The sequence below is a fragment of the Larimichthys crocea genome, chromosome I (assembly GCF_000972845.2).
Source record: "Larimichthys crocea isolate SSNF chromosome I, L_crocea_2.0, whole genome shotgun sequence".
NCBI lineage: Eukaryota > Metazoa > Chordata > Actinopteri > Sciaenidae > Larimichthys > Larimichthys crocea.
The window spans coordinates 42,639,726-42,665,286 of NC_040011.1; the positions used below are offsets into that span (position 1 = coordinate 42,639,726).

A 25,561-nucleotide genomic window follows, 5' to 3' on the forward strand; every position below is an offset into this window, starting at 1 on the left:
TGGACTGCTGTTTTTCTTTGTAGTAATTTGAATCTTTTGGGTTTTTGGCCTGTTGCTCGGACAAAATAAGATCAAAAACATCACCTCATTATTTTTAAGATTTCATAGGCTAAATGATTAATTGAAGAAAATATCTAGCAGATTAATCAGTAATGATAATAACAATTGTTGTTTTTCAGCCCAAATAATTATTATTGGTAGTAATAGAGGTCTTAGTACTAGTTACAGGATGTGGTTTCAGCACAGCATCTCTGGGTTCATTCTTTTAGTTTAGACTTTTATCCTACAAGAAAATCAGCTTAATTTAAATGGGAAAAATCGTCATATACACTACCAAAATGTCCATTCTGGGCTCTAATCCTATTTCACACTAACAGTTAGCCTTTAGTCTTTTTAAAATTGCAGGTCTAACTGCATCATATCACAGCAGGACATTTGACCCTGGACCAGTCAAACATAATTCAGTTTGAGTTTCGCTCATGCAGAGTTTAGAGCCAAGAAAACCCTCCAATATATTTAACCTTTCATTCATATACTGAAGCATTGTGTCATTGTCAAACTTTTATCTGAACAATAATCATATGATGATTCATGTCTAGGCAATACAGCAGCATAGGCAGCAGTTGGCGGAGCAGGAACGTTACAAGCAGCAGTTACTGGCCGACAGACAGAAGAGGATCCAACAGCAACATGAGCAGCGGCAAAAGTTAGAGGATGTAAGAACATTTCGCCTCTGTATTTCCTTCAGCATTTATAGATCAGTGCGTAGGTAAGAGTGCTGCTGGAAATAAAACATTTCAGGGGAAGAGGAGATCAGTTGACATCCCACAGCTTTTATCAAGACCGTCTTTACAAGAAAACACTTCTGTGTCGTCTTCCACATGCTGAGTCACATCCTTACTCTGCCCACCCTAACTGCTCTCACAGAGAAGTTTTTATTTATTTGTATGATGTTACTTGACTCCGCAGTGACAAGATCTGTATTTATTTTTTGTATTTTTGGTCATGATATATCAGTATTAATGTTAACCCTCATATTTAATATTGTTAATAATTCACATATAATAATATTGTGTAAATAATCCAGTAAGTCTTAAATCATTTTGGTTGTGGTTCACACTCATGCACACATGTCTATTGAGTGGAATTAATTTACCAAAAAAGAACCAACAATAAAAGTTAAAGATGAATTTTACATATATATACAATATACGATGTGATAATGATGATATTGACGATAGGATGCATCACGTCATGATGTGAATGATGTTGACTGTTGTCTGTGTACATATTTTGTTGGGGTTTGCAGCAGCAGAGGCGGCAGCTGACAGACTGCGCCATTCAGTGGGCGGAGCTTCAAGAGTTCCTGCTCGGGGAGGAGACTGATCACCACGACAACCGAATCTTTCTGGATGAGAGGAACAAGAGGAGTGACAGGAGACAGGTAAAGATGAACTTCTGGCTTCACACTTCGAGGACAATCCTTATTGACTTTTAGTGTCGCCTGGCCTTATTTTGGCACCATCAATGAGAACACTTCAAATGTGTGACCAAATGAAAGCACGCTAAACATAATATGAATGTAAGAAAATGGTTAAACGCAGCTAATGTCCAAAAATTGATTGATTTTAGCCTTTAACCTTTAACTTTGTTTCAAGCTGATATAAGAATTAAACCAGTTTGTCAAGAAGTTTATATAAATGTATTATAATCTGATCTTTGTGCCGCAAAGTCACACAGACTGTCCCACGTCTAGATTGTGTAGACGTGTAGTTAATGTAATACTAAATAATAGTATGGCAGGTAAGTGTGTGAAGCACTTGGGCTGTGTGTCTGTGTGTGTCTCTATGAATATTTGACGCTGCAGGGAGTCAACGCATGAACTTGTTTTCCTCTTTAAGTTCGAGGTGCGATTGATGCACGCTGAGCTGATGTAACGGTTGCTCTTGTCTTCTTTAGCCAGGTGATAAAAACATTCCCTCCTTGGCGTGGCGGGCCAGAAGAGAGTTTTTTTTATAATTATGAACTGTGAAAGGCAAAACTTTCTCATAAAAAGTGACCTTTCGGGCACATTTCCATCAACTTTAATCTCATCATAATACATGAATGGGAGCCGTCTTCTCATTTTTTAATACATTTTACATCAAACAGGACTTAACGGTATGCAGGTGCTGCTTGAATTGATTCTTGGGGGAAATCAATTTATATAAGTGAAGTGGTCCATAATACTGTATATAAAAGAAATGATCATGCCGCGGCACGTTCAAACGGGTTAGTAAATTAGTTGGAGATTGAATAGGTTTCAGAAATCCTTTGTTTTGCCTCTGTTCCGCAGTTTCCTGAAATCTTTTACCTCGTTAAAACTTCATTCATAACATCACACAAATCTGCAGGACATGAAAAATCACCTCCGCCGTGAGGAAGTGTTACAAAGCAACAGTTGTGTGCCCACAAGGTGTGTGCGTGTGTGTGTGACAGTGTCTCTGCCAATTCCAGTCATTTTAAACAAAGACACATAGCTCTTTTTACTATTTCAGATTCATTTTTTAGTCATTAATTTTAATACATGCTTAATGAATCTATCCCACACACCAGTGAGTTTCAGTAGGTGTCTATTAACACCAAGGAGCAGCTTTAGCGACTGTGAGTTCTCCATGTAGAAGACTCTGTATTTCAATGCTATTAATATCTGTCTAGTTATATTATATACTATATTTGGTGTGCTTGTGTGTGTGTGGCAGGGAGCTATCTGTATGTATTAGATTCTGATTACACAGATTGCCTCAAAGTCATTAAGTTCAGCATGCTTAATGGATCTATCCGATGCTTCGTTAAGTTTTAATGCATCTGCATTTAATTATGCGACGGGTTCAGTGAGTGTGTGATGCGATGTCTTGTATTTTTGTCAGATGAAGAACTCGCAGCGGTTCCAAACGTTTCACACATTGATTGATTTGGCAAGCTTCACATCATGTATTTCAGTGTTCAGTGGCGTTGGCTCAGAGCAGCAGCGCACTTGTTTGAACGGGGGAAAGTGAAGCGTCAAGGGTGCAATTACACAACAGTGTATGATCTACCTTTCCTCAGTGCATGATGGGAGACGATCCCGCCCCCTGTGACCCTGATTAAGATAAGTGGGAAGAAAAAATAGATGGTTTGGTTACGTGACTTGCACTGCAGCTGCTTTTAATTGCAGAACTTTAAAGGTGCTATTGCTGTTTACAGGCAACTCTGCGTCATCTGCATAGTTTCATGGTTACATGGTTTGCATTGCATGGCAGCACAGTGGTACTTGTTAAACTACCCAACGCTGACTGGTTAGAACTTGTCAAATGCAAAAATGCTACTTGTTCCTAATCATAGAAAGCCAGATCTTACATCCATCAACTTTAACCATGCTGGTAGCAAAGTAGCTTTAGTCCAGACTGTAATATCTCAACAGCTCTTAAATGCCTATTAACCTTCGATTCTACATTCATGGTTGCCAGAGGATGTATCCTACAGACTCTGGTGATTGCCAGACTATTCTTCGAGCAAGCGTGGTACCATGAGGTTAACATTTGTAATTTTAAGTGAAACCTCTCAAACAAATATAAATTGCCATGAAAAGCGAACTGACTCACTTAACTTGTCATGTCATGTCATACTGTCCCTGTCGATACTACATTGAACTTCTGTGTGAATGCTAACCTGACCGTAAGTCTCTCATCAAATGTAACAAACCTTTATCACCGAAGCTTTCTCATCCAGTTAAGCTGCTGTTTGAGCTCAAGCTCTGTTGAATGTCGCCCTTCAGATCCAAGCCAATAAACACAGCCTAAAGGCAACAGTGCCACCACTGCAAATATTTAAAACGAGTAGATTTAATTAAATGTTGTTGATGTGGGGGAAAAAAAAAAAAATCCAGTTTGGACATACAAGGATTTTGCCGGAGAAATTCAAAAAGAGGTCATGATGAAATATTTAGATTTGAGGGCGTTGGCTAAAAGCTCCTGCCGTCTTGCACACTCTGAATATTTCAGTCCCCACCTGTCAGAAATCTGCTCAAGTATACTCTAATTAAAGAGTGTGTGTGTGTGTGTGTCTTGTGAGGACCGTACAGATATACAATAATGAATAAATAGAATAATTTTAAGGTTTGAAATACGTGAACGTAAGATGATGTCGAGGTCAGGGTTTAAAGTAAAAGTGATCAAAATTATACTGACAAATATCTGAATTCAACCGTGTGTGTGTGTGTGTGTGTGTGTGTGTGTGTGTGTGTGTGTGTGTGTGTGTGTGTGTGTGTGTGTGTGTGTGTGTGTTGAACAGGACCATGCAGGCAGACAGCGGAGTGCCGATGTGTCAGTAAGGCCTCTGGACTCCACCGGAGAGCAGGTAACGAACCTTCACTCTTTATCTTTCCACTTTAATTCCTCCGTTTTTTCATTTGAGCACAGGCAGGTGGAGTTTCTCTGGCTTACTTTTATGGGGTTGTCACAATGTATTACAGTGTTTATTTCTGTATGTTATCTGTTGCCTGTTTTATCTTTTAAGGTTAACTTAACAAGAAACAGTGTGTGTCTGTGTGTAACAACATCATGCTAATGCTGACAACTAAATGATATATGGTTCCATCGTCTGCATGGACGGGATGAATGCGATGATAAGATGTAGAAGTAAGATGATTGGTCGATTGCAACTTTTTTTTTTAACAATTAAGTTAATTAAAAAGCAATTTTATTTTGCTTCATAGCTTTTCTTTGTCTTTTATTAAGTAAACTCGATATGTTTGTGTTTTTCGACCGCTGGTCAGACAAAACAAGACATCTCCTGTCATTTTCCAGACCTTTTATCAAAGACTGAATACAAGTGCTTCTGTAAGAGAGAGCTGACTTTAATGGAGTTATCTGTGTCTAAGGTATATACTGTCTCTCAGTGCCTTTACACTGTATATGTATTAAAATAGAGGAAGAAGCGCGTTTCGATCATGCTCTGGATGCCTGATAGTGGAGCTGAGGAAGTGTTTTTTTTTTTTCTTATTCAATGAGACATTCAGAGATTAGAGGTTTTCAAATCTGTATTTGTGTACTCCTTGAGTAAGGACATACTGAACTCCACCAGTAGTGTCAGATCTTGACAAGCTTATCACAGCATGCCATCACTTTTTTTTTCACTCTCTCCTTCTGCCTCTGTCGATCCCAGCGTGCCCTCTCTCTCTCTCTCTCCTCTTCCACTTGTTTCCTCTTCATCCTCCCTCCGTCATTTACAGCATGTGACCACTTTCATTTCTAGCATCTCTGTTTCAACCTTTCCCCCTTCCAAAATGTTACTATCGAATCTCAGTCGGGGTTTCAGACATCCAAATTCAACTTTTGGTTTTCAATGTCGCTTCTCTATTTCTCACCACTCTTTGCACTTTCTCTTCTTCTCGTGCAGCCTCTCATTTCTCTGTTCTTCTCCTCTGTCTTACCTGTCACACTGTTATGACTCTGTCTTTTTACTTTATAACCTGTAGAATCATGAAATTAAAGAAAGGGAATATCGTTAAAAGGTGGAGGAAGATTTATCTTGGACATTTAACACTGCTCAGACGGATACATGCATATATTTATGTAACTGTTAAAATCCTAAACCACCTAGCAGGAATTTATTTTAAGATTACTCTTCATTTGGCCGTAAAAATGATCTGTGATATACAATTATAGTAAACTAGATAGTAGATGCAGAGGGTTTGCACACATAAGCTGGTGAGGAAAAAAGATAGAAATAATACATAACAGATACATTTTAAAGAATAAAGATTTAACAGCTTTACAGTCAGTGCGTGTCACATGTAAATTACAGAATTTAACCTGAAACTGAACATCAGATGGAATGATTTGTGTATTAGCTCATGCTTATCTTCATATTTCACAGTTTCACTTTCAAATTGAGCAGCTAGGCATTCTTACTCAAGCCACCATTCTTTCGTGGTAATTCGTGTGGTATGTTGCAGATAGCTGCCACGCAGTGTTTTGTGATATCGATGTGAAGACAGGCCTTGTTCCCAGGAAGCTGATGTGTTACCATGAGTAAAGTGTTGTTGTTAGTCAGTGAGGTATGTTCGTATCTTAACTGTGTATCAGCAGTTTACCCTCTATAGCAACATTCACATAAATTTCATCTCATCTAGTTGGCATGTGGAACAGAACGATGGCATATGTTCTGGTGGTGAAGGGGAAACTACCTAGCTCATTGTCATAACCCTCAAAGTTCCTTTAAGGGTCATTATAGCAGAAATGTTTGTGCACTTACTGGATGACTGAAAGTGTTTGTACTCTCTGAATTTGCACTGCAGTACATTTTTTGTTTAATGTGGTTAGCCTCATCACAAATCAAACCAAAAGCACAAGCGTGTGACTTCATATTCATCTTCTCTGAGCTGTTTAGGCAAGGCTGAAGCTCAGTGTAGGTGCTGATCTGTACAAAAGTGAAATAATTTCATGACTAATGTCATAAAAAAAATCAATTTCAAAGTCCTGTCGTTGAAATTCATCCTCCATCCTCGCAATATAAAATGGCGGTCAGTTCTGTTAAAGGAAGAGATTTTAAGACAGCTGTAACCCAAAGAAAATCTGAGTTGTGAGATGTAGTTTGACAGTAGTGGTTCTTTATTTGTGCTTTTATTGCATTTCCTCTGGAGAAAGTTGTGCTTGCAAATCAGATTCTCGTGCCAGGGAACCAGCTGCCGTCATATGTCTGAGCTTCTTTGCCAGCGCGAGACTGAATGCGATTTCATGAATGTTTTTTTTTCTTTGTTGGTCTAAGTTTTACACCAAAGATGTGAATCAAATCAGCTTCATTCTTATGTGCTTCTTTGAATGTGCGATCAGGTAGGTGCTTTATGAGGTCTTCATGCAACAGCGGTGGCTTGTCTTGTCAGTTTTTTTACAGAATCTGGGAGTGTCCATTATGTTTGGAACGAGCATAATTCACATTGAACAAACAGTTTCATGCACACCTAATAATTTTACATCAAGACTAGGTCATAAATATCAATCGGTATCATTAGCCCAGTCTGCGTATTAATCACAGAACAGCCTTAAAGTATGAGCTCTGATTAATCTGTCAATTGGTCTTTAATTAGAACATCTTGGCTGATTCCCTGAATCTGAAGTGATTTTTACCTTCTGAAGTGAAATTTGATTAGCAGACATTTAGGCCATTCGAGCATATCAAAATGAAGTGTGCTATTTAGGAAGAAGCTTGTTGTTATTCAACAACAAATATGGAAAATTGAATTAAATCTAATCAAGAGGATTCAGCTAATCTTGGCATGAACATGTTGAAATCAGTTGAGAATCATTTTTATAACTGGGCATGTGTTGTTGATTTGTTCATGCAAAACTGGCTAATAAGATCGAGGGGGGGAAATGCAGTGAAGGAAAACTCTAAATGATCAAAAGTCCAGACTAATAATACTCTACTTATAGTACACATGTATGTTACTTCATATAGACACTCCCAGGCTCTGTCAGTTCCTATGTGTGCTTTTCATGTTTGCTACATAGAGAGCCGTGGCTTCAAACCAGCTGCTTCAGCACAAGGCCCAGCTCTCCCAACCCCAGCTACAGCCGCAAGCCAAGCCCCAGCCTCTGGCTCAGCATCAGCAGCCCTCGGCGGGAAGGAGATCCCACCGCACCCTGCCCAAGGACCAAACACAGCTCCTGTCACTGCAGCACGACCACAGACACAGGGAGCGAGAGCGGGAGAGAGAGAGGCAGAGGCAGAGAGAAAAGTCTGTGGCAGCTGTCCAGAAGCTAACAGCTAATAGTGGGAGCACAGCTGCCGCCGCCGCCGCCGCTGCCGCCGCTGCTGCTGCTGCTGCTGTTGCTTCCTCCCCCAGCCGCCCTGCAAACAGCCAGCACTCAGCGGTAAAATCCTGCCTTCCTCAGCTGTCTGGCACCTTTTATCATGTCTACAGCCCACATCTTTCAGTCCGTCTCACTCTTGTCTCACTTGCACCCTTCCCTCTCTCATAGACTTTAATGATTTATTTCTCTCCCAGTCATTTTTTCTCAACTTTTGGTCGATCCCTTCATCCTTATCTCAGTTGACAGACTTCTTTCACCTAAAAGTAACACAGTTCTACAGCAAGTAGGCCAAATGTTAGATAGATGGATGATGGATAAATAGAATGTGGTTGAGTTAAGTGGAAAACTTTTACCCAACTGACATGTGGTTCGTACCCTCTATTCTTAGCGTAATAGCTAAACCACAAAAGGAACTTGAACAGGAAATAGACCGAAGGTGCAAATTCTATAAGACAAAGTTTTCAAACACCAAAGGGTGGAAAGGCTGACCACGGGTTTCAAACAAATCATGTTTTTTTTTTTTATTAATTCATTAATTTACTTTAAGTTCGACAAATTAGATTATGCCAGCTTATTTCCCATCTTTCATATCTTCTCCTCCTTTCAGATCCATCATCATCAAAGTGCTTAAAATCACAGAAAAGTATTTTTAATGTTGAGGATGTTGATGCCTGACAAAGCAGCAGCACATCTGGAACTGGGAACTTCTAGGAAAAACACAGAACAGTATGTTTGTTTATGTGATGCTGACAGATTAGTGGCACTTTTCTCGTGTCTGGACCAGTTTGTATAAAATTTCTCAGAAATTATCTTCAGAGCGTTTCCTGAAACTTTGACTTCGAAGTCTAAAAGGTCGTAGCCAAAAGTCAAACTAAGAAACTTTGTAAGGAGTAACTTTTTTTTGCGTGTGATCGTTAAGTGCTGACTGCAGTGAGTTCTGTACATGGACTGCAATCATGTCTACCCACAATGCCTTCCCTAAAAGCACTGTATCAGCCTGTAGCAGGCCTCCACAAGCGATGAGTCATGGCTGCATCACATCACTTGCCAGTTTCATGCACAGCTCTTCATGACAGCAAGCAAGTTTGTTTTTATACATTATGAAGTGCATGTCTGTGCATATGTACAGCAGCTTGTATGTGTGAAAAAAGAAACGTCTGATCTTAGCGAGACAACGTCATTACACAGAGGACTGATCAATCTTTCTATGATTCCAGACACACACACACACACACACAGAGTCTGACATGTGTTTCATGTTTTAGATGGACATCCAAGAATCGAACCTCGCCAAGCTGTTTTTGGCCGCCGGTTTTCCCAACCAGGTGCAGTCTAGGCTGGGCTCTGGGAGCAGCTCTAGTCCTTGTACTCCAGCCATGCAGAGAGCTCACCTCAACCAGGTATACATAATTCTGTCACATCACACAAGCTCACTGTTTACTTTTGAATGTGTTGTATTTCTGCTTAAATCATCATCTTCGATGATGTCTTTTTCACACACAGACACACTTGTGTAAGTTCAGTTTCCAAACACAAATAACCACGTGTGAACCTTTTCGTTTTCCCAGAATGCCAATCTGCGCTCTAGTCGAGAAGCCCCTCACAGCAGCTCGATGTCAGATATGGCCATCTCCCCTTTGTCTCCGTTTTCCCCGATGTCCCCGACTGATGATGTCTTCTGGGGCCCCGTCGAGATGCCACCAAAGGTGAGCAGCAGCTGTCCTCTGTGCTGCTGGACAGCACATTGTTGTTTGTTTTGGGGTTTTCTTTCTCGGCTGCCACTGAAAGAGGAAGTTTATTGTCATGCCAGGCACGGGGTGTCGCTTTCATCACATGAGGCTGGCATGACGTGCGTCCTGTATTCGGGTCATACCGAGCTAAGGAAGTCGTTTTCACAGCACGTGGTTGGTACACTGCGGTTGTGTGTTTGTGTATTGGGGGGAAAGTGTGTGTGTGTGTGCTTTGGCCCTAACTAAAAATCATCACTCTGTAATAAACACACACTTCACTCTCTCTGCTGCTTTCCATCCCAATATCACTGCCCCCACGCTAGGTGATTTACAAACAGAATATACTGTGAAGTGTATTTACTAACAGAACACCATATGGAGTTAATAGAACAACTAATAACTACTACAGAGAGAGGGGGAGCCCAATAAAGCTGTCTGTTTGCTATGTTCTGTTGTTGAACTAACAGGAGGCCATATGGAGCCAGCAGAGCAGTTAATAACTCACTCCAACTCTCTCCTGTGATTGCAGTGCGGTGACTGGAGCAGCTTTAAAACACTGGAGCAGCTTTAAAACTGTCCACTTTTGGGATTCCTTTACCACAACACAGTGTGACAGGAATGCGCTGTAGCAAAGCCAGGCATTTGATCATTTCTACAACTGAACTCACATCATTTTACATGCTTTTAAATAGTCTTAAACCCGATTCGAGAGCTCAGCTTAGTAGACCGAAGGTTTTTAATTTCATGCGTGTGCCGCAGTAGTAGACAGGAAACGGCAAGCTCTGCAAGTGTGTGTGTGTCTGTGCGTGAGGAGCCAGATGTGGGATGTGGGCAACTTGTCAGAAGGATGATAGGTATTCCCACAGCTCACTTCCTGCTCTGCTGGGTGTGTCTTCCTCTCTGTAACTGGGTCATGTGACCCAGGAGATGAGAGGTCAAAAAGTCACCAGCTGGTTGGTAGGACTGAGAGTTTGAGAAGAACAAAGTGTTGAGAAAAGACGGCGTTTCGCAACTCTGTCACATCGTGAATGCAGCAATGTGGAAAAAAGTTAAGAAATATCCGTGACTCGGATTTTATTTCCACACCATATGTACGGTTTTGACATGGCTACAGGGAGTTTGAAGGAGCAACATTTAAATGTTGAGAAATAACAAAGCCAAACGGTCTCATTAGCTCCTCTGTAATAAATATCTCCTGGTGGGTTATTAAATGTTTTATTGCACTCGGCGCTACACCCTTTAAGGCGCTGTACATAAAGGTTTCATAACCGCAAAAAGCTTCCAATAATTAACTGGAACTCTGCACGGCTAGACGTGAGATCCTTGTAAAGAACCCTCTCAAACTTATGAAAAGTGAAACAAGCAACCTGAACCCCCAGGAGACTGCTGTCTTTGTGTTATTCACTAACCACGTGTTTCTGTCAAGTCTGCTAAATTGACACTTCTTCTCCCTCTTCGTCTTCTGTAAATTTTCCAGGTCCCAGAACGCACAACCTCGAAGTTTTACTGTCGAGAACTGGTGATGGGGCACAAGAGGACAGTTTCAAGGTAGACGACTACACAATATATGCACACTAAATATGCAAATAACACACGGATTTGTGTTGTTCATGAGCGGCTGGACTATGTTTTGTCATTAACAAATGAGGCTCTATTAACAGAATGTAATATGCATACTGTAACTTTTCATTCATTAGTGTGGAACTGCCATGTTTCTACAGCAGCCTAGAGAGGACAAACCAAACACTGGCCTCTTAAAGTAGTAGTTTCTTCTTCACACTAGGAAGGAAAGGGTGACACGAGGAGGTTGCAGTTAACTATACTATGAGATGCCACTTAGTCCTACACGCTGGTCCTTTAATGTCAACTTGAGAAGTTCTATTTTTTTCCTCAAAGCTGCACTAAACAATATTTTATATTGACACTGGATGAAACTGTGTGTGTTCACTGTTTTGTAATGTGAAAGGGGGCTGCTCCCTAGAGCATCCTTTTATCCTTTTTATCACCGACTCTGTAGCCACTCTACAGTTTTTACATCTTTTCAGGTCATTGTTTTGGTTTTACAGCCTGTAGTCACACTGCAGACCGTTTTAGCATCTTTCAGGTCATTGTTTTGGTTTTACAGCCTTGTTTCCAGCAGCAGAAGGCAGCTGTTTTCAGCAACAACAGCAACAACAAAAAAACTGAGATGAACCCTGTGTGCACTTCTTATGTGCAAGACACAGACAGAGTTGCCAACTATCTGGTGAACAGAGAGGAGTTTGGCAGCTATAGAGTAGACATATTCCCTTAATGATTGGTGAAGGGCCAGGCTGACCTAAAATAAGAGTGAAAGATTAATCAGGTGGCCTAAAACACGACCCCAAATGAACGCACGTGTCGCTCCATGTGTTACTGTGGTGATAATATGTCAGTGTTCTATTTGGTTGTTGTTTCACTGATCCAGCTATTTATGACTTCAAAGTAGAGTTTTAACAAGGACATGGTTCTTGATTTTTAACTCACAAGCTAGTTTGTCACAAGTATCAGCTGAGCTGGTTGCCTTAAGCAGCAACTATGTAGACATTTCTCAGCAGCGCGGATACAATGCATCTGTCTGTCCTAAAATTGGAAACAAGACAAGCCCATATAGCCCCACATAACATTAGTCTTAAATAGAATCTTTATTTGTAAGCTGTTGAACCCACGCTATGAGAAGTAGTTCTTTACCACAGCTTCCAGCTGGAGTGAACGTTATTTACTGTCACACTACAGTTCAGCACGCACTATCAGAGAACAATCGGTCACGGGTGGATCACATCAGTTGAGCTTGGATGATTATTTTCGATTAGATGAAACTAATGGCGAGGAAATCGGGTCATTGCAGCAGGCGGCGTGAAGGATACACTCAAGATTAGAACTTATAGAAGTGTATGATGTTGATCAGAAACCACTCTATTAATCTGTGTCACTCTGTATGTGTGTCTCTTTCTCCATCTAGTGGCAGCCCAATGACTGTAGCAGATAAGGGCGGACGATCTGTGTCTCATGGAGTTTCCTCCAGCAGCAGCAACCACTCAGGTTTGTGCCACCTTAACTTCAGCCCATCATCAAGATTAGACACATCGGCCCCCAAACACACATGTTCTTAAACTCTGGCCATAGAGATAAAGTGGGTAGTGACATATTCATTTTGTTTTTATCAATGAGATGGCTCTTCGATTTGGGGATTATCTCTCAATGAACATGGTTCCCACAGGTCATTGAAATCCTTGAAAGTTTGTGTTTGCTTGCCTCTCTTCAGCAGTGCACAGAATCAAAGTGAAACTTGGCTCTGGTGTTTTGGGGGAAAAAAACATGAATATATTAGGTTGTTCCTCCCCATTACTCCCCTAGGCACCATGGTCATGTTAGCTAACCTGCATCCCATATCTTTGAGCTCATGCCACATAGTTATGTAGTGACAGTAAAGGTACCCTGATAGCTGTGGCACTCAAATCCAAGAGTTTTCCAGGCAACAACATAGAGTTTGACTTACATTTTACAGCAGCCATGCACAGATGCACCCACTAATGCATTGATCTGTGAAGAAATGGTTAATGTTGGTATTTAAAAATAGTTTTATGGCCTGCGGGGGGTTCCCATTGGCCTAGCAGGAAACGCCGGACATGTGTCATTGAAAACGCTGGAATTTAGACTATGTTCACTGTCTCCCTGTCTGTGAGACCCTGTTTAGTTTGCTAGTTCTCATCAAATGTTGTAGCAGTAATTAACCTTCATCTGTGACTCAAACGATGCTGTGTTGAGTCTTAAATTTGAGGGAATAGGGCACGGAAAGTCCTGCACAGTTAATGTTATTTCTGTGCCGATCAGTTATGTATTGGTTTGTTTTGTTGTTGTTGTTGGTTTGTTTAAGCACAGCCGTTGTTTTCACACAAGATGTGGCCCTGGTGGGAACTCATTCTGTACCACTGACATGCGCCGACAAACATTAAGTCATCGGTTTCTCATCTCGGGCCAGATGCACATATGCCAAGCCAGCACACATGCTCACACACCCCACGCCCTAAACAATATGCTCATAAACAGATACGCCAAGCCCACCACAGACTCAACACATAGCAGATCACACCTATACGTACACTATAAAGTGGCGAGAGAGCTCATCATACAGTACTGAGTTCAAAGCTTGCCCTCTGCACCTGTGTCTGTGTGAAAGAAACAAGTCATCTACTCCTCTGCTCTGTGTGTCGCCTGTATGTGGCAGCAGGGAAGCTGCTGCTGTAGCGGGAGAAGAGATGAAGACGATGGGAGGAGGGGGTCTGTTTAGTATTTCAGAGTTTTCCTCTGTGCGTCGTACTTTTGATGCCTCCCACTCAGTATGACTGCTGGCCCTCAGCCCTTTTTGTTTGGAGCCACAGATCAGAGATTCTCTTCGAGAATCATTCAGCTTTATTGTGTTAGCAAAAAAGCTTTTTATCTGCTCATGAAGTAGCTGAGAAAATGCTGTTTTCCACTTTGAACTATTGTTGTTGGAAAGAGTATTTGTCACATGATATATTTAATTTACAACTGGATTATTACCTACCTGATAACACTGTTGATGGGAGGTTTGTAGCACTGTAGAACTCGTGTTTCTCAAAATTAAGAGTGCATTTCCTTTGATACATGCACCAAGGGAAGGTGTTGCTTGTTTTAAATTATTCTTCACACTCTGACATTGTCAGAAACATTAGTTTTTTTCCTGTGGCATAAAACAAATCATTTTTGTGCTTCAAACTGTCGCAGGTGTAGAGTTTTGAAGCCAGTGTCGTAGCACCAACAGATGCAGTAATTCTGGTACCGTGTAGCAGCCTCTCAAACAACTTTATATCCAACATAGATTTGTTAATTTATCCACTATTTGTCCACACATTTAAGCTGGTTTAATATTTATTATTCCATTAACAATAGATCTGAGTCTTCTAGCTTTTCGTGGAACATTTAGCAGCTAAAGAGGCTGATATTCCCGACGGAGTCCATGGAGAGCAAAGAACAGCAAAGACGTACATTCATCTGGCAGACAGGCAGACAGCTCCAAATTAATGTTGCTCCATGTCTGTAAATATGCGACTTTATGCTAACACAGTTTTCCATATCAGCTATATACAAACATTTGTTTCAGCATCTTATTTCCTTTTTTTCCAATGTGTTTTCTTATGACAAAAATAGCTGTGCAGTGTAGGGCATGTGTGTTTTTGGTTAGCATTAGCAGTTTATGGCTGTAAAGTAGAGCTGCAGTGATTAGTCGGACAGAAAAATGATAATTGTTTCCGTAATCATTAATTAATTAAGTAATTTTCAGTCTTCAGCCTCTCAAATATAGATAATTTCTGTTTTTCTCTGTTTTATATCATATTTAACTGAATATCTTTGGATATTGGACTGACATAAGACATTTAAAGACAAGGACCTAGGAAACATTCAGAATATTAATCTATAATTAAAATAATCATTAGTTACAGGCCTAAAGCCGTCCAGCCTGGTGCTACACAATGTTAGATCCCATGTAGAGGCGAGCAAAGGCCATGTTTGTCCCTGGTTATTAAACCTCTCACCTCTAATATTCATCTATTAGGGGTTCAGTGGTTTGCTCAGTTCCACCCTGCTTCTGTTTTCACACTACAGCTGTTAATGTGAGTATGTTGTGCGTGTGTTGTAGGTTACTTCAAGCTGGAGAGTCCTCTTCTTCAGCACCGTGTCCAGCAGCACAGGAGGACGCAAGAAAACGTACCTAGCGGACACACACAGGTAAAGATAGGAGATGTTTTTCTCGAGAGTTTTCACAGCTTTGACCAGATTCTGCTGTTCTGCCACACATTGCACACATGTAGACACAACAGTAACTTTATAGGAAATATCAGGATTACTCTATATTAAATGTATACTTATTTACTCATATTGCTCCTCACCTCCATCATGCAGGCCGTAAGATCTGCCCTCGGTCGGCTCAACAAGGCCACAGAATACTCCTCTTCCAGCGACGAGGTCGGCAGCAGCGATGATGAAGAGGGGAACAGGTGAGATCTTCGGCATTGGTATGATAATTGCATTATATCATTTAGTTATGCCTTCCATTTGAGTTTTAAAAAAAACTGAATATCAGGCCTACTGACTGGAGAAATGAGTCATTCTTGATGATTCTCGTTGAAAGATGTGAGGTGCCAATTGTGAAAGCGATATGTGAATGAATCAGAGAAATAAAGTGAGTGAAAAGAAATAGTTTTTACTCATTTCATTCCTCTGACTCACTCAGAACTCTGTGGAAATATTTCTGCTCATTAGACCGAGTTAAACTTAAACTTTATCATTGATTTCCACAAAGTTGGAATGAAAGTGAATTATATTATGACAGTTGTGTTTTTGTGTTTGCTTACGGCGAGCGTAAATAGATTAAAGTCCTTATTATTTTTGACAGAAATTATACATCATGTGGTTCCACTTTTTGATCCCAGGAAGTTAATCAGCCTCGTCTCCATCGCCATCAACCTTGAGGATGTATTGATTTTGTTTCCGGCTAATAAATGCAGTATGTGTCTGAAATCTTGACCAGTCTCTGTGTTTCAAGGTCTGGCCTGTCCAATGGAAAGGGGAAATACTACAGAGGAATACCTGATGGCATCGTACTGCAGCCACACCACAATCTTAACCAGGTACGCTGCACACATGCACACACACACACACACCCACCCACTGTCCTTTCTGCATTTTCATGTTTAACAGCTAGAGGGTGCAATATCTGAGAGCTCCACATATCCTCGCAGTTCTGACTGCTAGAGAGTCACAGACACTCGAACCACCTTAATGACTGCGGCAGTCCAACGTGTGCCGACCCCACAACTCAAATGCAGCCCCCAGCCTCTTACTTTGCCTCTTTGTGTGTCCTACAGATATCGCGGATAGGTTCAGATGACACCTACCTGCTACCGGACCTCCTGCAGAAAACCTCCTCCTCCTCCAGTCCTACCCATAATGCACTGGGCCAGCAGCAGCGAACATGTGAACTCAGCTACTCGCAGTCGCCCACGACCCCTCGATCCCCGACACTCCAGGAACTACATGTGAGTTTATTCGGAGGATTCCATCGACACAGAAAAGTGATGTATTGACAAAAGGTTGAAAGAGTAGAAGCAAATCTCTGTCTGTTTAAATTTAGATTACTTCTTTGAAACTAATCTAATTTTTTAAAGATAATTTTGACTTGACGTCATACACATTCATGAGCAGAGTAATCTAAATAGATAATAGAGAAACAAACATTGATGGTGCAAGCTTATGACCACTGTTCATGTTTCTAGTTGCATTAATTAAAACTGTCCAGCAGGGGGAGGTACTGTCATAGTTTAGGTGCAGAGGCATCAGTGGAGATATGATCTGTCTTCATAGTTCTGCAATAAAGCTTGAGAGAGTTGCTTCATGCGGCCAAAACCAAACTAAAGTAAAGTGTAATAACTGTTTTTCATGTTGTTGTTGTTGTTGTTGTTCGTCATCAGGCTGTCAGCAGTCCTATTGGTAAAAACACTTCCACGTCTTCCTCTTCCTCCTTCCTGTCCTTCATCGATCCAAGATTGATCCCCGTGTCATCGCCACCACAGAGCCCGAGTGAGTTCATGCCCACGCACACATAAACACATGCGGTACAAAGACTGTGCATACAGTAAACTTACAGTACTGTGTGCGTATCTTCATGAGAAAAGTAAAGTAGTTTAGTCATTTAACTACGCCGTGCATTGTTAACATTTTTCTGTCCGTTGTGCAGCCGGTGGTAAGGGTGAGCAAATCAAGAGAGAGAACCACAGGAAGGGCTCTGTGGTGAACGTGAACCCAACCAACATTCGACCGCAGAGCGACACCCCGGAGATCCGCAAGTACAAGAAGAAATTCAACACGGAGGTTCTCTGTGCTGGACTGTGGGGTTTGTAGTTTTTTTATTGCTTCTTTTTTTACTTTAAAGTATGCAGCCGGGCGAGTGTTGTTCCCTGTAAGTGTGTATGTCATGCGTATCGTGGTAGATGTTAGGCTATTTTTGACAGTTTGCACAGTGTACATCTTGTTTATTTTGGAGTAGAGCTGCAGCGATTGATCGATTGATTAGTCGTCATCTATGAAAGACGTCACTTTAAAGATGAATCGATAATGGAAATGACAGACAGATCGATGTATGACTCAGTCAGCGTGTTGTGTTACATGTGAAGTGTAAGATTTGTGTCTGTTCTGTCCGGCAGGCGTGAATCTGTTGGTGGGGACGGAGAATGGCTTGTGGCTGCTGGATCGGAGTGGTCAGGGGAAGGTCTACTCCCTCATCAGCAGGCGGAGGTTTCAGCAGATGGATGTGTTAGAGGGACTCAATGTCCTCATCACTATTTCAGGTACATGCGCTGCTGCTTCAAGTGCACAAAACTCATTGACACAGACGACCCTTCCTTTCACCATCACTTCTTGTTGACGTGCCCTTGAGTAAAAAATTTCAGCACTCCAAATATTATTCAGCTTCATGTAACTGGATGAACTGTGCCTGCAGGTAAAAAGAACAAGCTCCGTCTGTACTACCTGTCGTGGTTAAGGAATAAAATCCTGCACAACGACCCAGAGGTGGAGAAGAGACAGGGTTGGACCTCAGTAGGTGACCTGGAGGGATGTGTACACTATAAAGTTGGTAAGTACACACTGCACATTAAAGTGATAAGAACTAAAAGATAATGTAATTTAAGTTTTGCTTTTAGAGCTACATGTACACAGTCAAAGTAATCCAAACTATTTGTCCATCTTGTGTCTTCAGTGCGTTACGAGAAGATCAAGTTCTTGGTGATCGCTTTGAAGAATGCTGTGGAGGTGTATGCCTGGGCCCCGAAACCATACCACAAATTCATGGCCTTCAAGGTTGGTAAATAAAATGTACTATATACATACTGTACGATGTACACAAAGTATCTTCCTGCTGTGACCTTTTGACCACGTAGACAGAAGCGGAAAACATGTACCACGCAACTATATATCTATATATTCTCCCCTTATACGTCTGAAATGGAGAAGAACTTCCACTGTTGAACTTTTGCACTTGCGACTTATGCATCCCAACTAGTGGAAAGCATGCCTGCACAGAAACTTCTTTCTGCAACACTTTGTACTCTGGTTTAACTATCCCCTGCACATATTTTGTCTTGTCCGCACTGACAGACTGCCTGTGAAAATAAATGTCAAAAGACAGTTGTCGGTATCCAACTCTTTATTTCAGTATTTCTCCGTGGTCTTTGGTAATGCAATAGAATTTTTCCACGACAGCATGAAATAATAAGAGTCAGGCTTTGGCTGTAAAGACAATGTAAGCAACATATTTTATCCACATTAGCTCTTAACCAATCACCAGTGAAATATAGTGCTAGATGGATTGCCATAATATTTGTTACAGACTTTTGTGGAGTTTCGTTCCACCAGCAGGTCAAACTGTCCACTTTTCTAACACATACTAACAAGCTAACCCAACCCTATCATAAATTCCTTGACTGGGACCTCCGTCATCTTCTCTGATCTGACCGCATGTTTCCATATCTAGAACATATCATTGACAGACGTGGACAAAAGAAATCTAATAGGGTCACTTTCACAGCCAGACACATCCAGGCTATGAGAGTCCTGCACACAGATTCTCGGCAGAGCTGTGTCCCATTTCTTTGCGTCCTTCGTGGCCTGAGCTACTTTTTTCTTTTCCACATTACGTAGTTTAACCCTCTCTCCTCTGAAAAAAGCCAAAAATACACACAAGTAATAGCATGCTTATTTTAGGACGTCCATTTTTATGCAACCGCTCTTCAACTTGTCAAAGTCAGTTGCTGATTCATTATCAATGGAGTAGTTCCAGTTAGATCACTGGTGTCATGGTTTAGTTTGAAAATGTGTCATTAAAGGTAATGTGCGTGTGTTTTCTTGTTTGTGTCCACACAGTCATTCAGGTCTCTGCCTCAAAAACCACTCTCCGTCGACCTGACAGTGGAGGAAGGTCAGAGGTTAAAGGTCATCTACGGCTCCTTGTCTGGCTTCCACGCCATTGATGTCGACTCTGGGACACCGTACGACCTCTACCTGCCTACACATGTAAGACCTCATGTGACTTCACATTCTTGTCTTCTATATGCTGGCTTGTTTCTCTGCTTGTCTGTTAAAAATATCCTCTAGAATAGGTTTTTAGGTTATTTTCCAAAAAGGCCAATGCAAGTGGCAAAGTCCTGGAATTTCATGTTTATGGGAGAAAAGGCGACACTGATGAAATCAGGGGGAAACATCACCAACAGGACTAGTCTGGTCCTCATCTTTGGATAGCTTTTGTGCCCCCGCAAACCATCTGTGTCACTTAACGAAGTGGGCATACAACCACCAAGATGTTCATGTAACTTTATATAATACTCAAGATTTAAAAATTCTAAAAAATGTCTTTAAAAAGTCTCATTATGCTGCTAAATATACAACTGGACATAGTTGTAACTCCGTCAAGACATTTTCACCGTCCGTGAAGTCCAGTTGCCCCAGATTCAACCCGTCTCAAGGCAAGATGACTCCTGATGACTGAGACTCTTCACTAACTTCTGTCATATCATGTGATATTATGTGGGTCAGACATTGAGGGCAGCGTTAGCTCATGCGGCAGAATGCGTCGTCCACTAATGAAATGATCGGCTGGTCCGATCCTTCAGTCTGCACGTCTCGAGCAAGATACTGAACTCCAAGTTTGGGGTGTGACTGCATCAGCCTAAAACTGATATAATGTGTGTAAGTGCCTTAAAGAAAGGCTCTATATAAGTATAGTCCATTTTCCATTTCCATTATTAAAAACGGGCTTGATACCAGAGCTGTATGTATATATAAATATATATACGATATTTACATTTGTCATTTTCATATAAGTATGAGATCCTAAAATTTCTAAGAGATAACAAAGTTTATTGAAACCTCTTTGTGTTGACTTTTATTGGACGAGACATTTTTAATTATTAGTTATTTTGATCTAATTTTACACTTCTTTGACAGACAGTGTGTCAAAATCAAGAGGGTTGGATTGTCTTCTTTAAATAAAGACTTCTCTGAGGTTGTACGCGATATTAAATATTGTTCTCGCTGTAGCTGAAGCTCTTTATTACACCTCTCCTCCTCCACCCTCTCCTCCTCCTCCACCCACTCGTAGTCTGCAGATGTCAGTCATTGCTCTCCTTTATTTCTCCTGTTTTCCTCTCTCCACCTCCCTCCACTCTCTCCTCCCACTCAGTCTATAGCTGTCAAACACTTTTCTCTTCCTCTTTTCTCTTCCTTCTCTCCTTTTCCCTCCTCCCACTACAGTCCAATGTGGCATTGTTCATTTGCTCATTTTCTCCTCTTTTTTTTTATCTTCTCTTTCGCTACATTTCCCAAAACTATCGTTGCTCTTTCTCTCCGTCTCTCCGTCGCTCTCTGTTCAGTCCGTGGGCAGGTAGAGCCGATAGCAGAATGTTGTGACTCATATTCACATTTCTGTTCAAACGTTGTCTGTTTTATCATTTATGTCGTTTGAACTTTGGGTTCAATTGTATAAATTGATCAAGTCTGGGTCAAATGATGCTTTTGTGCACATTTTAATCTTCATCAAATTTTAATGATGCTTTTATACCAGGCGTAATTTCAGTTTATTTTCATGACATTTTGCTTCCTGCTGCAGAAAACGTAACCAACTTAACACGTGACCTGGATTAGATGGCCGTTTTAGTCGAGTCCAGAGTGAAACATCTCATCATTTATCAGATGGATGTGACTGTGGTGACCCTCTAACTTTTCCTTCAGCACTGTCATCAGCTCAGACTTTTAATTTGTCTAATTGGCTTATGACTAACGACATCCCCGTCAACCTCAGTCGTACTCTGTGTTTAGCGCTAACGTCTGAATGCCACCAGCGCTGCTGTGCTTAAGTCTTGTTGTCTCGTCTTTTCAGACTCTAAGGTACCAATTACTCAATCAGCTGGCATGGTGAATTGTTTTAAACCATCACTGCAGTATCTCTGGCAGAGACACACAGTAATTACCAATGGGCTTAATACCAGAGCTGCTAAACATCATTTTTATAATTATAGCATGATGTCCTCTTAAATTAGTTCTTGACTGTATCCGGTGCCTGACAGCAGTGAGTTATGCTGGTGAAATTTATTTCTAAGATACAAACTTCCTTGACTTATTATGAAATATAGAAGTCTGAAGCTCCCAAATGAGCAAATGAATTTGTGTGTTTTAAATGTGAACAAATCGCCCACTGCTGGTACAATTAGAGATACAGTAGGTCATGTTTTTTTTTTTTTTCTCCTCTCCTCTGCTGTATGTGGGCATGTAAAGCACACTGTGCCCTCCGGTGAGTCATATCCACATTCACATTCTGACACTTCTCGTTAAATATGTTTTCACCGAGAGTTACAGAGGTTTGAGGCCTCGGGAGAGGACAAACTATTTCTGATTTAAAACAGCCTGATTTCTTATAACCAGCATTCCTGAACCAGCATTTTTGTTTTGTTGATCTGTGGACTGTACCAGACTCCCTTCACAAACTGTGCATATATATATGGTGATGAGTGGGTGGCTAGAGCAGAGAACAAGGCTCCCTCCGGTATTTTATGTTTTCATGATTTATAGAGATAGTTTCTTCATCTTTCAGTCATGTTGTGATACGACAGCGATGTAGCTTTGCCAAAAACAGGTCAACCTTATGACTTTTATGACTTTAAGTGAAGTAAGGAGGTAATGGAGTTCTTTTTTTTTTTATGTCAAGACTAAGAAAGTTTCTTTCCCGTGTGTTTTAAATTTTTACTCTGTACAGTTGTCGTATACACAGTTTTATTCCCGTCTCCGTCTTCCATTCATGTTCTCAACACTGCTCTCTCGCTCATTCACTCATCTAACCCATAATCTGTGCTATTTTCTGTCAGCATAGGGGAGTGGGAGCGAGAGAGGCAGAGAAACGGACACACGGAGAGAAATAAGCTCTAAAAATACATCCTTCCTGTCCTCCTTTTCCCGCGATCATTAACTCTGTGCGTCCTGACCTGTTCTTGCTCCTGTTGAGAGTTTTTTTTCTTCTTCTTCTCGCTGCTCCTCTGGTATATTAAGCGAGTGTGCACACAGCTGCCTACTACACCGGTGCCTTATGCTGCTGCTGCTGCTGCTGCTGCTTCTGCTGCTGCGATTTCATTTCAGCTCTCCAGCCTCGTTCTTCCTTTTTCTTTTCTTTTTTTCAAACACTCTTTCTCACACACACAAACGGCTTCAGAGCGCTTTTAGACCCACTCGCTTCCACTTAGACATCCTCTAGTTCACTGTTTTTGAGTGCTCTTGAGGATACTTCACACTCCTGGGCTTTCTTCACACACACACACACACACCTCCATCAACAGTCACTCACAGCGCTGATTTTTTAATTTCATCATCACTGTTGAAACGAGTTCACCTCTTCACAAGCACAAGCATTACACACCCACTTATAGAAACACACACACACACGAGCTTCTCACATTGCTGCCTGCGAACTATGTAACAATGTTGATTCCCAGGCAGAGGATTAAGATTGCGTTGCGTCTGTGGATGCCTGTTCTGATGCTCAGGATTGTGGTGGCTCAACCTCTGGTAATGTATGACAACAGCAGATTTTTTAGATTTGTTGCTAGAGAGACTCTCTGTTTCTTTAGAAGTGAGGTCTCGGTAGATAAATGTTTCTGATCTTGGTAGAGAAGTGTTTTTAATGTTGTCAGATGTGGTTAAAGAATAGTTTCTGATGTCGGTAAGAAAGGACTCTGATCTGGTGAGGTAATGTCTTTGAAGTGGTCAGAAAATTGTTTCTGAACTGGTTAGATAAATGTTTTTGAACTAGTTAGATAAATGTTTCTGAACTGGTTAGATAACTGTTTCTGAACTGGTTAAATAAATGTTTCTGAACTGGTTAGATAAATGTTTCTGAACTGGTTAGATAAATGTTTCTGATCTTGGTAGAGAAGTGTTTTTTAATGTTGTCTGATTTGGTTAAAGAATAGTTTCTGATGTCGGTAAGAAAGGACTCTGATCTGGTGAGCTAATGTCTTTAAAGTGGTCAGAAAATTGTTTCTGAACTGGTTAGATAAATGTTTTTGAACTAGTTAGATAAATGTTTCTGAACTGGTTAAAGAAATGTTTCTGAACTGGTTAGATAATAGTGTTTGAACTGGTTAGATAAATGTTTCTGAACTGGTTAGATAAATGTTTTTGAACTGGTTAGATAATTGTTTCTGAACTGGTTAGATAAATGTTTCTGAACTGGTTAGATAAATGTTTCTGAACTGGTTAGATAAATGTTTTTGAGCTGATCAGATAAAATGTTTCTGATGTGGTAAGATGGTTGGAAAGTGTGAAACTGTTTAGATCAAAGACGGTTAGCTCAAATCATATTTGCCTTAGGTGGCTTTACTCTGTCCTCAAACCTTTAGAAACCTCAAACCTCTTTGAAAGAAACTTCTCTCTCCAAGACTGACAGACATGCAATAGATGCGTACAAAACAACCAACAAGTAGTATTTGACTTTTTGTGGGTTTTTAATCACCTGTTGTACAATGTCAGTGACTTTTATAGTGAAAGCTCATCTGTGAAAGAAGTCCCACGTCACTTTCGACTAAGAAATCTAATCCATCTGAACTTCTCTGAAGTGTTTTTCTGGACGTTTCTAACGTTCTCTGTGGTCTAACTATCAGACAGTTGTGACAGACAGAGTTTGTGTGTTATTCATAGTGGAGCTGAGCTGTCCAAATGAAGTGTGGTTTGTGTTTTTGCTTCATAGATCCAGGGTTCCATTCATCCACATGCCATCATCATTCTGCCGAACAGCGCTGGAACAGAGGTTCTGGTTTGCTACGAAGACGAGGGCGTCTACATCGACACCTACGGCCGCATCACCAAGGATACAGTGCTGCAGTGGGGCGAGATGCCGGCATCAGTCGGTAAGAAGTTTTTTTTTTTACAGATTTCTGTTTAACAATGACACATTCATACGATCAAACTCTTTCTATCTGACTCACTGACTCTACGGTTATCCCGAGTGCTGAGAACTTACCCTGAACCAGATTCTGTCCTTCGACAGATTTGGGACAGGGTTGGCTAAAAATAAGACGGTGGTGATTCTGTGCGTGCGTGCATGCGTGTGCACTGAGTCCGGTCATTATTCAAGCTTAAGGACTGTTTGTTGGGGATATATTTACTGAATAAAACACACAGTTCTTCTCTTTTCTGCAGTACATAGTTAGTCTTTATTTTATTTCTGTCTCCTCATCCATTGTGTCTCTCTCTCTTTCCAGCCTACCTTCAGTCGAACCAGGTGATGGGTTGGGGAGAAAAGGCCATAGAGCTGAGATCAGCCAACACAGGGAACCTGGAGGGAGTGTTCATGCACAAAAAGGCTCAGAAACTCAAGTTCCTGTGCGAAAGAAATGACAAGGTAAGAGCCGAACTTACTTTGAATCTTTGCTTAAATCTGCAACATGTAATATTGGACTCTCAACTTTAAAACATATTTTTAAAAACGTGTTCAGTCACGTTTCCTTCAGTTTAGAACCATCTCCTGAATCAAACCAATCCTCGGACACTCTGACCTGGAAAAAGTCATCCATGCTCTCATCTTCTCTAGACTCGACCACTCCGTCCTCTCCGGCATGAACCAAAAGTCACTCTCGCCTCCAACTAGTCCAGAATGCAGCAGCTCGGCTTCTTATTGTTTTTTAAATGATCTTAAATGATTTTAGCTTTCACTTTTCACTATCACTTTCAAAGCACGCCATGCTCTGGCTCCATGTTACATAGCAGACATGTTGACCCCTTATGAGCCAGTAAGCAGCTTCAGGTGCTCAGGTGGTGACTGGTGAGGAGCCCTTGACCTCGCAGGATCAGTGACATCTTTAAAATCACTTCTTAAAACACGTTTATAGACTTGCCTTTATGTGATGTTGTGAGCTT

At 41.1% G+C, this 25,561-nt stretch overlaps 1 protein-coding gene across 2 annotated transcripts in view; it reads left to right on the forward strand.

Moving 5' to 3' along the window:
* si:zfos-2326c3.2 (misshapen-like kinase 1) overlaps positions 1-25,561 on the forward strand; it is a 54,926-nt gene that overhangs the window by 24,014 nt on the left and 5,351 nt on the right. Inside the window, exons 13-32 of one of the 2 annotated variants that reach the window (XM_019255937.2) lie at positions 600-716; positions 1,310-1,444; positions 4,312-4,377; positions 7,533-7,895; positions 9,101-9,235; positions 9,404-9,541; positions 11,043-11,113; positions 12,546-12,625; positions 15,246-15,334; positions 15,509-15,603; positions 16,152-16,236; positions 16,474-16,644; positions 17,077-17,185; positions 17,343-17,498; positions 17,809-17,952; positions 18,105-18,239; positions 18,363-18,463; positions 19,526-19,675; positions 24,393-24,552; positions 24,907-25,046. In XM_019255937.2, the coding sequence (XP_019111482.1) occupies positions 600-716; positions 1,310-1,444; positions 4,312-4,377; positions 7,533-7,895; positions 9,101-9,235; positions 9,404-9,541; positions 11,043-11,113; positions 12,546-12,625; positions 15,246-15,334; positions 15,509-15,603; positions 16,152-16,236; positions 16,474-16,644; positions 17,077-17,185; positions 17,343-17,498; positions 17,809-17,952; positions 18,105-18,239; positions 18,363-18,463; positions 19,526-19,675; positions 24,393-24,552; positions 24,907-25,046 (2,640 nt within the window). The remainder of the gene's footprint in view (positions 1-599; positions 717-1,309; positions 1,445-4,311; positions 4,378-7,532; positions 7,896-9,100; positions 9,236-9,403; positions 9,542-11,042; positions 11,114-12,545; positions 12,626-15,245; positions 15,335-15,508; positions 15,604-16,151; positions 16,237-16,473; positions 16,645-17,076; positions 17,186-17,342; positions 17,499-17,808; positions 17,953-18,104; positions 18,240-18,362; positions 18,464-19,525; positions 19,676-24,392; positions 24,553-24,906; positions 25,047-25,561) is intronic. The other variant, XM_010747455.3, reaches the window with a different exon arrangement.